Source organism: Calonectris borealis, chromosome 1, assembly GCF_964195595.1.
Source record: "Calonectris borealis chromosome 1, bCalBor7.hap1.2, whole genome shotgun sequence".
NCBI lineage: Eukaryota > Metazoa > Chordata > Aves > Procellariiformes > Procellariidae > Calonectris > Calonectris borealis.
Genome location: NC_134312.1, coordinates 188,368,702 through 188,381,135, shown reverse-complemented (window position 1 = coordinate 188,381,135; position 12,434 = coordinate 188,368,702). Strand labels below are relative to the sequence as shown.

The 12,434-nt window shown below is 49.3% G+C and overlaps 1 protein-coding gene across 1 annotated transcript in view; it reads left to right on the top strand.

The window, feature by feature from the left end:
* Positions 1 to 10,450: 10,450 nt before the first annotated feature.
* The window catches only part of SIAH3 (siah E3 ubiquitin protein ligase family member 3), a 48,910-nt gene continuing 46,926 nt past the window's right edge, over positions 10,451 to 12,434 (top strand). Inside the window, 1 exon segment of the mRNA XM_075139871.1 lies at positions 10,451 to 10,585. Coding sequence (XP_074995972.1) covers positions 10,451 to 10,585 — 135 coding nt within the window.

The following is a 12,434-nucleotide window of genomic DNA, read 5'->3' as shown; positions in this document are numbered from 1 at the left end:
CTCGAGACCCCCGAGCCAGAGCACGATGGCCTCGAGGCCGCAGGTCAGGGCTCATCTGCTCAGTGGGGCTTTCCTTGATTGAGGGCGATAGCTCGGTGGGCAGGTGGCAGTGGTGGAAGGGCTTGGGGAGGAGCAGTTTGCTGCCCACTGGCTAATTGCTGGCAAAAGATCCACAGGAGTTGTTTATTTTCTAGTAATGGACCAAGATAGAGTCAGGATGGTCTTGACAACCTGCTTTTAGGTTTTATGTTGAGCTATCTGGATGCTCAGTTTTACTGAAGGCTCAGATTTTTTTTGGTAAGAAATGCCAAATAGAAATTGAAACACTGAGCCCTCCCCAAAAAGAGAAATCAAGCCTTAAATTACTGCCTGACTCTTTGATGTGCCGTGATTAGCAACGCACGCAGTTTTAGTCCCTGTGCTATTACACACAAATCACACTGGGAACTCTCCCTCAGCTATTACTGCCAGCAGAGGGATGATTTCACATCGAGATGTTTAACTCAAAACAGTCGCTTTGCTGGAAAAATCTTGTTGGAGAGCAGGCTCTGGGAGTTTGCCCCACAGCGTAAAGAAGCAGGGCTAAATCCCAGGCTGGGAGCTTGCAGCCTTGATCTCTGCTGGCTGCGCCGAGGTCAGGCTCTACTCGCCTCTCGGGAGTTAGCTGTATCACAGTCAGAAACACGGAGCGTCAGCTGGGATTTTCGCCGACAATATTGCTCTGGGTTTCAACATGCGTCCTCCGGCATGAAAAGCATTCCAGGAAGAAGGTGGTTGTATCCCCAGAGATGATAACCGATCTCGTTATGAAAAACATTAGTTATTCTCTGGGAAACAGACCCGGAATTAAGACATTAGGCAATTAGGACAGTTACCCCTTTAAATGATTATTTTCAACTAAAAGACATTGTTATTATTGGCGAAGAGGTGGCTGCAGGAACAGTCCATTTGACAATTGTTTCTGAGAGCAGGGGACAGAAGCGCCTGTTTATTGGCTATATAAATCAAATTAATTTAGTTAAATTTACAAAGGCAGGAAGAAAAGCAATAAGGTCTGTCCTGTGGCTGTGCCCCAAAACAGAGGCAACACTGTCAATATTAAAACTGCTCTCCCCAGGGAAACCAAGAGTGCAATGTGGCTGCAAGTATTTATTTGGTTGTGGTCAATTCCAGTGCTACATATTTAAAATTTATTTCAAGCACTGTTGAAAACCTATACTGGTGAGAAACCACCTGCCCAGAGGGACCTGGTGGGGTGACATGCCCACCAGCGTGAAGGGGAGTTGTGCTGTCTTGTTCCAAGGAAATAGTGAATTAAGGGTTGATTTATATAACCAAGGTTAGTAACTCCAGATATATCTCCTTCTAATAAACAAGGAAGGTGGATTATTTATAGGCACATGTTCTGACCCCCTAACTCTCACCTCCTGGCCCTCTCCCCCTGCCCCTCTCCACTCCTCTGCCCTGTCCGTGACTCCAACCGTGTCTGAAGCATGGCACAGCATCCCTTTTCCACCCGTGATGCGAAGAGGAGGTAAAAAGAGGTCATACTTTGACAACCCGCCCCAGGGTTTCTCGCCTTGGTATTTGCCGTGTTAGTCAAGGCAAGACAGATGTGATGTGGGTCCTGGACATCACAGCCTGTCTCTAGTTCACGAGACTCTAGTCCAGATGCAGGGAAAGAAACAGTGGTTGCAGGACGTAGCCCGGCGGGAGCTGGGTGGCTTTCACTGCGCTGGCCAGCTGGTGATGGCAGGCATCGGTCTGCTTTGTCTCTGCTGATATCAGCATAATTGCAAGGGTATATTAAGCTGAAGGAGAGCCTAAAAACCCATTTCAGGGAGGATTAGCCACCTCTGGTTTTTCCTCCTGAGAAGATCCTGAAGGTGAATTAAATGGTCTAAGAGTGAAATTCTGCCATCCGATACCTGTCTACAAATGCCACATGTGTCATGGGAGCACCATGTGTGAACATGGGAAGAGGATTTGGTGCTCCAGGTCAGGCTCTTCTTGTTGGACATCCTTTTTTGTGCACACTTTCTGGGCAGATGAGTCTCTGCACCATCTCTGGCCTAGGTGGGCTCAACCTTAGCTATCTGTGGGCTGAAAAAATGCCACCAGCTGCCAGGATGCCTTTGGTGCACGTACAGATGTGAAAGGACGTGGTCCAGGCAAGCTGTTACCGGGTGCAGCTTATGAGGCATGGATGCCTCTGGTGATACACTGGGACATGGTAATCATCTTAACAGCACTTGGCACTGACGACTGCCTCCCATCCGCATCGCTCTCCGAATCTCTGTGCCATTAGCTAATTGAGCTTTGCAGCAATACCTCAGTAACGCTGGCATTGGCAGGCACATTTTTCAAATGAGTAAATACAGATTTGGAAAGGCTACGTGTTCCGCCTGGCCAGTGATCATCAGTGGGACCTGCGAGCCTTTAGATGGCAGGAGCTGGTGAGACCTTCAGATAGCGGTGGTGGCCCCTGGGCTCACCAGGACCACATGGGAGGCTACTGCTGGGCTCTGTCCCAGAGACTCTCATGAAACGGGTTTAAAAATTTAGAAAAGGGGTCTGAAATTTAGACCTCATTGCCACTTGTCCAACCATCCCCAGCCCATGTCTGTGTTGGCGAGGGGTATGCCTGGCGATGGAGAACTCCACTGCCCACAGCAGTGGAGGGGAACATAGAGGGGGACACACTGGAGGGGACACAGAGGCTCTTGTACTGGTGTATACCCAGACAAATTTGGATTCAGCTGGGCTCTGGGGCCTCAGTAGGGCCGGGCCAGGGAGATGCCATGGCCAGGGAGAGCAGCGTGGGCTGTGCACGTACCCCTACAGCAGGCAGGACCCTTGCAGAGACTACTCGCCCCGGTCACAGCCAGGGCTGGCCTTCCTGCAGTGGTGGCCGAGCATTGCCGGTGACAAGCAGATCCTCACTGAAGCAGCCCCTGCCATGGCACCCACTGTCCAGGTAGGATGTGCAGGGGCTTCTGTGGGGTTGGAGGATGCCAAGTGCTGGAGCCGCTGCTGGTGTGGCAACGTCCAGCTTGCTGGGCTTGGGATTCATTTCACCTGGTTACAGAGGAGCGTGGTGCTACGTCTGTGAGAGTCACAGGTGTACAGTCAGTGGAGGTGATTTAGTTCTTTTAGGTGGTGAGTTATCTAACCCATTTTAGATATCTCCTTTAACCTGAGATGCCCCAGACCTGCTTCTCCCCACTGTCTCAGGAGGCACGGCTGGCTAACTCAGGCATAGGCGTCTGAGGAATATGTGTGCCACCTCCGACGGCTGGAAAATCCTCGATGAACGTCTCCTAAATCAGCCTCGACCAGATTTTGAAGACAGAAAGCTCCAAGTCCAGGAAAATGTGAACTTAGGATCCAAAGTTCTGAAGCAAGCCTGAATTATTTATAACTCTTGTGACCCGGAAGAGCAGGGACTTCAGTCCGTCTTGCTGGGTTGTTTGGATACAGCCCTCCACCTCTTCATTGCCCAGGCCCTCCTCCTCGGCGGGGGAGGCAGGAGCAGCACGACCTGGTCCAGCAGGGCTGGGCTGCGCTCCCAGAAGCTGCTCGCACTTTGACATGAGCACAGCAAGTCTGCCTCATCCCTGCCACCGGCCTGTTCTTCGCACGTCTCCATGCATGTGTCTCTGCGTCTGTTTGAAAGCAGTGGGACAGAAAAAAAGCCCGTCGTGACTCTGGCAGGCTCCTAGGGAGGCCCCCAGCATCCTGATTACAAATCAGCGCTGGAGCTGAGAACGCATTAAGGAGATTAAAGGGTGGCACCGGGGCTGCCGCCAGCCTGCGTTGCTGACTGCCGCTTCCCCCGGCTGAGGGCAGCTCTGGGAGCGAAGCGCCAGCCCGCAGAGCGTGACCAGAGACAGCCTCTCAGGCGGGCTCCCGGGCAAATGAGAAACTCTCTGGCCCTTAAAACCTGCTCAGAATTAGAGGCTGGCTCTGAACAAGCCACTGCCCGGGCTGATGGCAGGAAAAGGAGCCTCCTCCATCCATCACTACTGGCTCCTGGTGCTTTTTCTCTCCAACAAAGGCAACCGAGGAGGCTACGGTCCATCCACCCCCTGCCCCCGTGCCGATACAGCCTGGGGCAGCAGGGCTCTCCGCTGGGCATTGCGTTAGGCTGGCAATTGAAAGCAATACGTCCTTATGGTAATGTGGGCACCAGGCAGCCACTATGAATAGGAAATGATGGTAGTTACTTTATCTAATAACAGCATGAAAATGTAAAGTGTCTTTATTGAACTGCTGGCTTGCTGGTGAGAGTTAAAGGAGGTGCTCTCCTGGGTGTAACATTCGCAGAGAGAAGTGGCATGAGATATTGCCATAAACTCTCCTGTTAATAAGTGAGCAGAGGAAGGGAAAGCATACCAAATGCAGTGGTGTGAAGGGACAAAATTAAGAAGGTGGAGGCAGCGACCTTTTTCCCTAGGCAGAAAATGTCCCCCAAGGAGAAATGAAGAATTCCCCTTTTGACCCAGCGACAAGAAAACTCATGTACTGCTAATAATAATGTAGGAAGGATGGCTTTGAAAGGAATAAAAGAAAAACACCTCTTGCCATATTAGTGCCCTTCAATACCAGAGGGAAATGTGAGTTTCTGCCGAAGGGAGATTAGCAGGAAAAGCCCAGCTCAGCAGCTGTGCATTGACGATGCTCTGCAGGCGACCAGGGGGTGCAGAAATGACTTTTGCCCTGTGACAGGTTGGGGAGACGTGGCCCAGGTGTGCAAACAACGGCCATGTGCATCCACGGTTATTCCGGCGATGGTGTTGGATGTGCAGCGTTGCAAAGTAGCTCTGAGGGCGATGACCACGTGCGGTTGAAGGCGAGCTGCCCAGAGGGAGGAGGAAGGCAGTGCTGAGGAAATGTCAGGAAGAACCTCAGAATTGTGAAATTGGTTCCAGTCCAGCAAATTCCGTTTTCTCCCTAGTTCTGTAAGATTATCTGTGGCATTTATCATTGATGTCTTAATTGGCATGTTATTTAACTGCTTTAAAGACTGCTTTTGATAGTTCTTGCCCAATAAAAGCTGTCCTTTTGAGAAAATGAAAATTGTTGAGACGTTTAAGATCAGTTTCTGCTTAAAGCATCCATATAATTCCAGTGCAGCTATTGCTTATATAGCTGCATGGAGTCAAAATGGATTTTTGAAAACATATTTGGCAAAATAATTCACCACAAATAAAGTACTTTGGTAAAGCCAACAACTTTCGACAGCACTTTGCTTTTGAAAAAATAGGTCTTTTTTTAAAAGAGGAAAAAATACTCGCTAATGTTCTCGCTTCTCATCACTGTAAACACCAAAGAAGACGACATGAGGGAGTACCTCCATGCATTTTCCAGGGAGGTTTGCGGTTCTCCTCCCTGCTCACAGGCAGCTCTGGCTCCTACGTGGCTGTGCTGAAGTGGTGTGAAATCTGCCCTGCAAGTGAAGAGGAGGATGGGGGACCCAAAGGAGTGGACGTGTCACGCCTGTAACCAGTGCACTGTGATGCTTTGAGCTAATTTTGCTTCTGCACTCATCAGCAGTGAGGAGTAGATCAGGCTCAAGAAGAGATGAGGAGGAGGTAGAGAAAAGGCATTGAGAAGCTGCAAGAGTGACCTGATCTTGGGCAAGAAAGGTGCTTTGCAAAGAAAACGCTATCTGTCTATTGGGTTTGCTGAAGGAGGTTTTAGGCAAAAAATGTGTCTTCACGTGGAGAAAGTCTATGATGGCAGAAGCTGCCCCAGCTCAGCAAGGGAAAGCACAATGACTTTCTGCAGGCAGAAGCTTATGTGGGAAAATAATTCAGGAAATATGATAAAAAATGCTAGTGGTGAAGATAAACAACCTTTGGAAGAACTTACCAGGAGGTGCCACTGGTCTCCTTCAGAGGAAACTTCAAAGTCAGGCTTTTTGGTGAGGGTGGGCTCCAACCAAAGAACCAAGCAGTCAGTATGAAGTGACATGTGCGTTACAGGGGGCAGGCTGGAGGGCTACAACTCTCCTCCCAGTTTTAAAAATTGATGGCTCTGCTTCCCTAGGGATGTGCCCTGCAATGCCCCGATACGACAGTTGTAGGTGCTGAGGGATTACCAGAAGACCGGACAGCAGGTGGTGGCCCCTGCCTATGAGCTCACTCGAAATGCCATCTCCTGTAGCCACTGCTGGGGACAGGGTGCTGGGCTGGAGGGACCATTGCGCTGAGCTAGTGAAACCTTTCTTATATTCTTGCTTAAAAAGTCTGGTGGACAACAGAGGAAAATTATAACTAACAGTGCAAACACCTCTCCTCAAAACCCGCCGTGAGACCCAGGAGAGCAGATGAAGCTTCATGCATTGTTTGCATCCAAAGGATGTAGAAAACTGCCTGATGCCCCAGCCAGGTCAGGAGAAATGGATCCTCAGCATGCCCCATGCCCCCCAAGACTTCAAAAGGAGCTGAACTGATGCACTCGCATGTAGACATTCACAAGAGAGGTGCCTGCTTCGCATGGATCCTGCTTCTCCAGCCCCTAGCCAGGCAGAAAATGGACTCGCACCTTGGTTAGAAGGTGGCAGGGACCTGTTTAAATAGCCAACTAGCTATTTAAACTAGCCCCCTAGAAGGCAGGGCTGAGGGCATAAAAGGGATCCTTCCCTGCCCCAGGGTGCAGGGAAATATAAGTAGCTTAGACAGAGTACATCCCGCATCAGCCAGCACTCCCAGAAATCCTACCGGCAGTCAGCAAGGGGGTGGTGAGCTGCCTGAATGGATACTAATGATGCCCTGAACAGCATCTGCCTCTCCCATCCTTGCGATAAAGACTAGTGCTGGTGTTGTCTGAGGCAGGTTAGGTTTCCCCGATGGCTGTTGGTAATGGAGGGCAGCCTGGTGCCATCTGCATGGGAGTCATCATGGATGTCAGCGAGAGGTGCTCACCCAGGTTTATACTAGTAGGAATGAGAAGGGACTTGGATTCACTGTGGTGTCTGGTGGGGCAGGAAAGCAGCATGTAGGAAGGTCACCCCCAAAAGTGCCCAGTCAGAAAGATAAAGAAATCCGACTGAAACCCCAGCCCTGCAATTTAACGTTGGGTTTGGGCTGAGCGATGCATCTCCCAGGCTGTCATCCTGCCAAGTTGCACGGTGCCTGGACACCCGCGGTTTCCCACGAGCGTTTCCCTTTCACCTTGGCAGCTCAGACCGAAAGCAAAGTGGGCAAACTGGAAAGCAAGTGCTGCTGCGGCCAGTTTTTATGTCTAGCTGATCCTATTATCGTGCTAACCTGATGCAGCCGCACCAGCAGCTGAGCTGTTAGAGCATTAGAATCCCACGTGTATTGCAGTGATGCCACCAGAGCTGCTAATTTGGCAAAATCTGGATCCTAATGAAGATTTAGCCTATGGCCTTTTGCCATGGCACACTTGCATGTTTCAGAATTAACTATCTTGGAAATAACAGCTACAGCCGCCGGAAATTTGCAACCACCAGTTAAATGGGATTCAACAAGTGCCCCTTGCACATGGACTTGTTCCTCCTCTCTCTGGCTGCATCCATACATAATGGATAATGTATACATAAATAATGCCATCAAGGACCCGCTCCATGGTTTGAAGCCAGGTAGGGCAGCGGACCTTGCATCCCCAAGCCTGAATGAGACCACCACAAACTCAAATTAATGGAGTTACATTGGTTGAGAGCCCCTGTGTGTGAAAGCAGAAGAAAGACTTGGATCCACACCCGCACACCAGACCGCGCTGCTGAGCTTTTGCTTGCAAGCGAAGCTGCGTGCACAGCCAGCTGCCGCGGCTGGGCAGATGTAGGGTCCCTTGTCAAGTCGGTGCTAAGTCGTGTTTTGAAATGCAGTAAGTGGGTCCTGCGTGTGGGTCTCAGGACACGAACAATATGGGCAATAAAACGTTTTCCAAAAATGTCACCGTGAACGTGGACTCACGCACTGAGCAGGAGTTACCTTCAGATGCACTGAGCGCTTGTTTTCGTCCTTTTCCACAAATATTGCTGGCAGGGAGATGCTCCTCAGAAGGTCACATGTAGAAAGCGAGATGGGCACAGATGGGGATTTGGGCACTGCAAAGGTCCCTTGCCCACCTTTGAAGGTGGTCTTTCCTTTGCAAGAACAACAACCCTTTTTGTATACCAGCTCAGTGGCCAGGATGTATATTTAGGTTGAAAATGTCTCTGTGTGCCTGTGGGATCAGGGACACCTCCCCTGCCCCCAGGAAGGCAGGTGGGTCTCAGGGGGGCTGGACCGCGGCACTGCCAGAGCCCCGGGGCTGGCTGGACAGCAGGGATGAGAGGTGCTGTCTCTGCTGCCCACGGGTATGGTTGTGCCCCCCAAGCCTAGGCATTGGGTTGAGTCAATCAAACAGAAATAATCCCAGGGGATTTAGGTGGAGCTAACCAACGTAAATAGCAAGGACTTCTGCTCATTTAAGGCTTTGATGGCAGACTACTTGCACTGATAACTTGCAGACTGAAATTTGCTGGTATAAAGTGTTTGTTCAGCTACCAACTACAAATCAGGAAGAAATAAATAATAAATAGCTGGATGCTCACAGTTACTTTGGGAACAGAGAAAAGGATACATTTAAGCAAACCGATTCACTCGTCCTCAAGTCTGTCTGAAAATATTCTCAAAGTGTCTCTCAGCACTGCAAAAATTATCTCCTGTTCTCATTTACAAGCAAATATTAAGAACTGAGAGATACATATTCCTCCCGTCTTTCATGTTTGGGGTGGGGGGTTGCGTCGTCAGCTGTTCCAGCATTCACAATTTCCCACTTATTTATCTACTCAGGCCTCCTTTTTTATTTTTTTTACACACAGGCTCTCTGCAGTCTGGCAGAGCCAGTATTGCAGTATTGCTTTAGGAGAGGCAGTTGTGACAATCCAGTGCTGTACGGGGCTGCTCTGTCTGGAGCAGCAGCCTCACCCCCAGCGCTTTTCACATTTGAAAAGAAGCAAAAAAAAGAAAGGAAAGCTACTTTTATCTGTTCTGCTTTGAAGGGAAAAAGGATTACCAAGGCTAAATAAGCCATCTGAGTACTTAGCTAGCAAGCCTAAATAGTACCCTGATAGGAAGTTCTGGCAGAGAGCTAATTAAATTAACCCTCTTTGATTTATTAACAAGCAGAGCAACATATCACACAGGATTGTCCCATGAAATGAACGTACTTTCTGATTCCCTCGGCTGCTTCAGCACAGCCACCCCCCCGAAAACCCGGTTATGGGGACTCAAGTTTAATGAGACTCAATGGCTCGAAAAGGATCCCTGCCCACCAACAGAGATACGCACTGGTAATAATACGCAAAAGCATGTTATTTTCCTTGCACTTCCCTAATTCCTTTTTAATGCCTAGGACGATCTAATGGCTAATTAGTAATTTCCTGCCCACCAATATGCAGATGAATGACAAGCAAAAGCCTTCTGCATGTTTAATTATTCTGTTGATTTAGAAGCCACTTTTCCCCCAGTGCAAGTTTCTCTCTGTGTGTGCTCTCATGCATCATGTATTTCATTATTTTTAGAAGCATGCTCTGTGCCTTTTTATGCTCTCATAGTTCCAGCATCCAGTAATTACCACGTTTTGTGTCCAATGGACCTGATCCACCGGCGAGTGTAAATCAGGAAAACATCGCTGACTTTAAATGGAGTTATTCCAAGTTACACCAGACCTGAAACCTGCCCTCTCCTATTTTTAGTGGTGGGGGGAAACGTTACTTGTGTGCTGGGACCCTTGTGAAGTAGCAGAATATAAAATTTAGAAAACTTCAGAGTGATGAAAATCTAAATCGAAGCCTGCAAATGCACAGACGTGAATCTATTTATATAGCGAGCTCTACTTCTGCTTAACCCCTGCAAGGAACTGTAACTCTCTTTGCATATTTGATTTTTCTCCCTCTGTAAAACATAGTCTACTTAATCTATTTTTGCTACTTTCTAACAGTTTCACTGGTGGACTTCTTCCCTATGCCTTACATTTAGCTTTGGTATCCAAGCGCTCTTTTGTTAAATTAAGGCAATTAATAAATGGAGACGTTAAGCAATCAATTTTGCCTGCATATCTCCACAGCCTTACGTATGACTGGCTGTAATCACAAGATAAATGCAATGTGCTGATATATGGTAATGTTCAATAATACATTCTCCACCAGGCTCAATTCATCAGGGAGTTTCTGGAGGGGAGGCATTCGTTATTGGCTGTCTCCGGACCTCAAGGATAACATTTCTGTCCTTTCCATTGGCCGCCCCGCTGCTGCAAGCCTCTTCCCGTCTTATTTTGATGATGAATATGAAGGCATGCTAAGCCGTGCCAGAGCGTAGCTCTCGCCGACTGCACTCCCTCCCCGGGCTCAAGGACTCAGGGGCTCCCTCGCTGCTTCCCCTGCCCACCGCCAGCAGCAGCAGCAGCAGCAGCAGCAGCAACACCAAAAGTTGTGATGCTTTTCTTCACCCAGTGCTTTGGGGCTGTGTTAGATCTTATTCACCTGCGGTTTCAGCACTACAAGGCAAAGAGGGTTTTCTCAGCTGCCGGGCAACTCGTCTGCGTCGTCAACCCAACGCACAGCCTAAAGGTGAGTGAAAAATGTTTTTTTTCTCTTCTGACATCTTGTTGTCCTCCCCTCCCCCGACGGTGTTTCTCTGCAGGGAATGAAATGATGCTCCGGCAGCAAGGGGAGAGTGCTGTTAACACATTGCAGCCCTGGCAGAGAGGATGTTTGCATTGTCTGGCTGCATGATTCCCTTCGGAGCAAGGGGGAAGCAACCCACTGCTCCAAGCGATCGTGGGAAGTCGCCGCTCCCCCTCCCCAAAGTTTCCTCATCCGTTTCACCCATGCAATGAGCACGCGTGTTGCAAGCCTCTGGAGAAAATGATTGGAAAAGTTAGTTGGATGAATTAACCTGCCTTTTTGGTGGAAGGGCGCTGGGCGATCTCCCAGGCTGTACCCAAGCACAGCCGGCTGCTGCCCAGCAGTGGGGAGCGGAGCGAGGGGGGCGGCCGACAGGGGTCTCTGGCTGCTGGTCTGGTTTGCTTTTTTGGGGAAAAAGGCTGTTTCTGTCTCCTGAGGGGAGTCTGGTGCTGAAAGTGTCCTTAAGCCGTTTGCAAGGTGAATCTATTTTAGGCAGGAGAATACATTTGCCTTAATGCAAAACTATTTATAGCCCCCATAAAACATTTCTCTTACTTGCACGGTTCTGGATTTTCACTGACAAAGTGTCAACAGCTCTGTCTATGCCAGAGCCCTGACGTTTGTACGTAGAGAAGGAGCAGCAGGGGGAGAAAGCGACTGGGAGGCTTTAATTACTTTATCAGAGTAGTGAATGACCAACTTTAACGAAGTGATTCCTGTTTTGTGGGAAGTCCTTGTGGACCTGACTTGCGATGCTTCTCCGCTAGCCCAGCACAAGCTCAGAAATGAAATTAATTCAGGACAACTTACCTTTGGCTATTCTGGGGTTCCCGCGAGGAACTCAGAGAGGTTACGAGGAGCCGAGCCGCGGGCCCCCGGGAGGTTTGTTGATGGGGTAAATCCCTCTTCAGAGCAGCATCCCCCCCACAAAAAGGCAGATTTCCTGGAGTTATATTTCCAGTTTCAGGCTGCGTTTAGGCAGGGAGAGGTTGTTCCTAGCAGGGTGCCTGCTCCGGGAGGATTTCCCCGCAAGGCTGTGCTCAGCCCGGTGAGCGCTGCCGGCTGGGGCAGGCGCTCCCAGGGGACGGACTGCTCGGGTGCAGGCTGGCCTCTCCCGGCATCGCGCTCCTCCACCGACACAAGCTATTTAAAAAACCTGCAGCCCTGTCATTATCTGAAAGGATCTGGCCATTCAAATGGATAAAAGAAATAGCCGCATTCCTAAGTGCGTGGGGAGATTTTGTCAGTGAATGCTTCTGTGCTCGACCCCTTTTATGTGACTGTCTCCTGTTACATTCATCTATAATTTTAATTATTAAAAAAAAACTGAGCAGAAATAAGGTTTTTGAAGGTCACAATACAATTTCAGTGCCAGTGGCGCTGTATGACGAGGTCCCATAAGCACACAGAGAGGTGTCCACTGACTGCTCCACTGGTGCCTAGAACTAGATCTGAATTTATCAGTTCAGGTCCTCTCGAGTTGCAGATTTGTTATTGTAAGAGCTGCATCATTTTACCTTTGAGCACACCAAAAAAAGTTGATGCTTCTGTTCCTCTCTGTTAAACACATAGGGCATTTCCATTTATTAAAATCCCCCATGGCCAAGCTTCTCAGACCCAGAGCCCGGTAGAGAGATGAGCAATTTCGGTACTGTCTTGGCAGCTCTTGAAAGTAGGCACTGGATGCAAAACTCTCTGGGAGCCTCTAGGAACAGGGCCGACATGTCAGTGAAGCCCCAGTGAGAATTGTCTTGACCTGGGTGGGAATTTCTCCCGCAATAGGGTTGCAGTG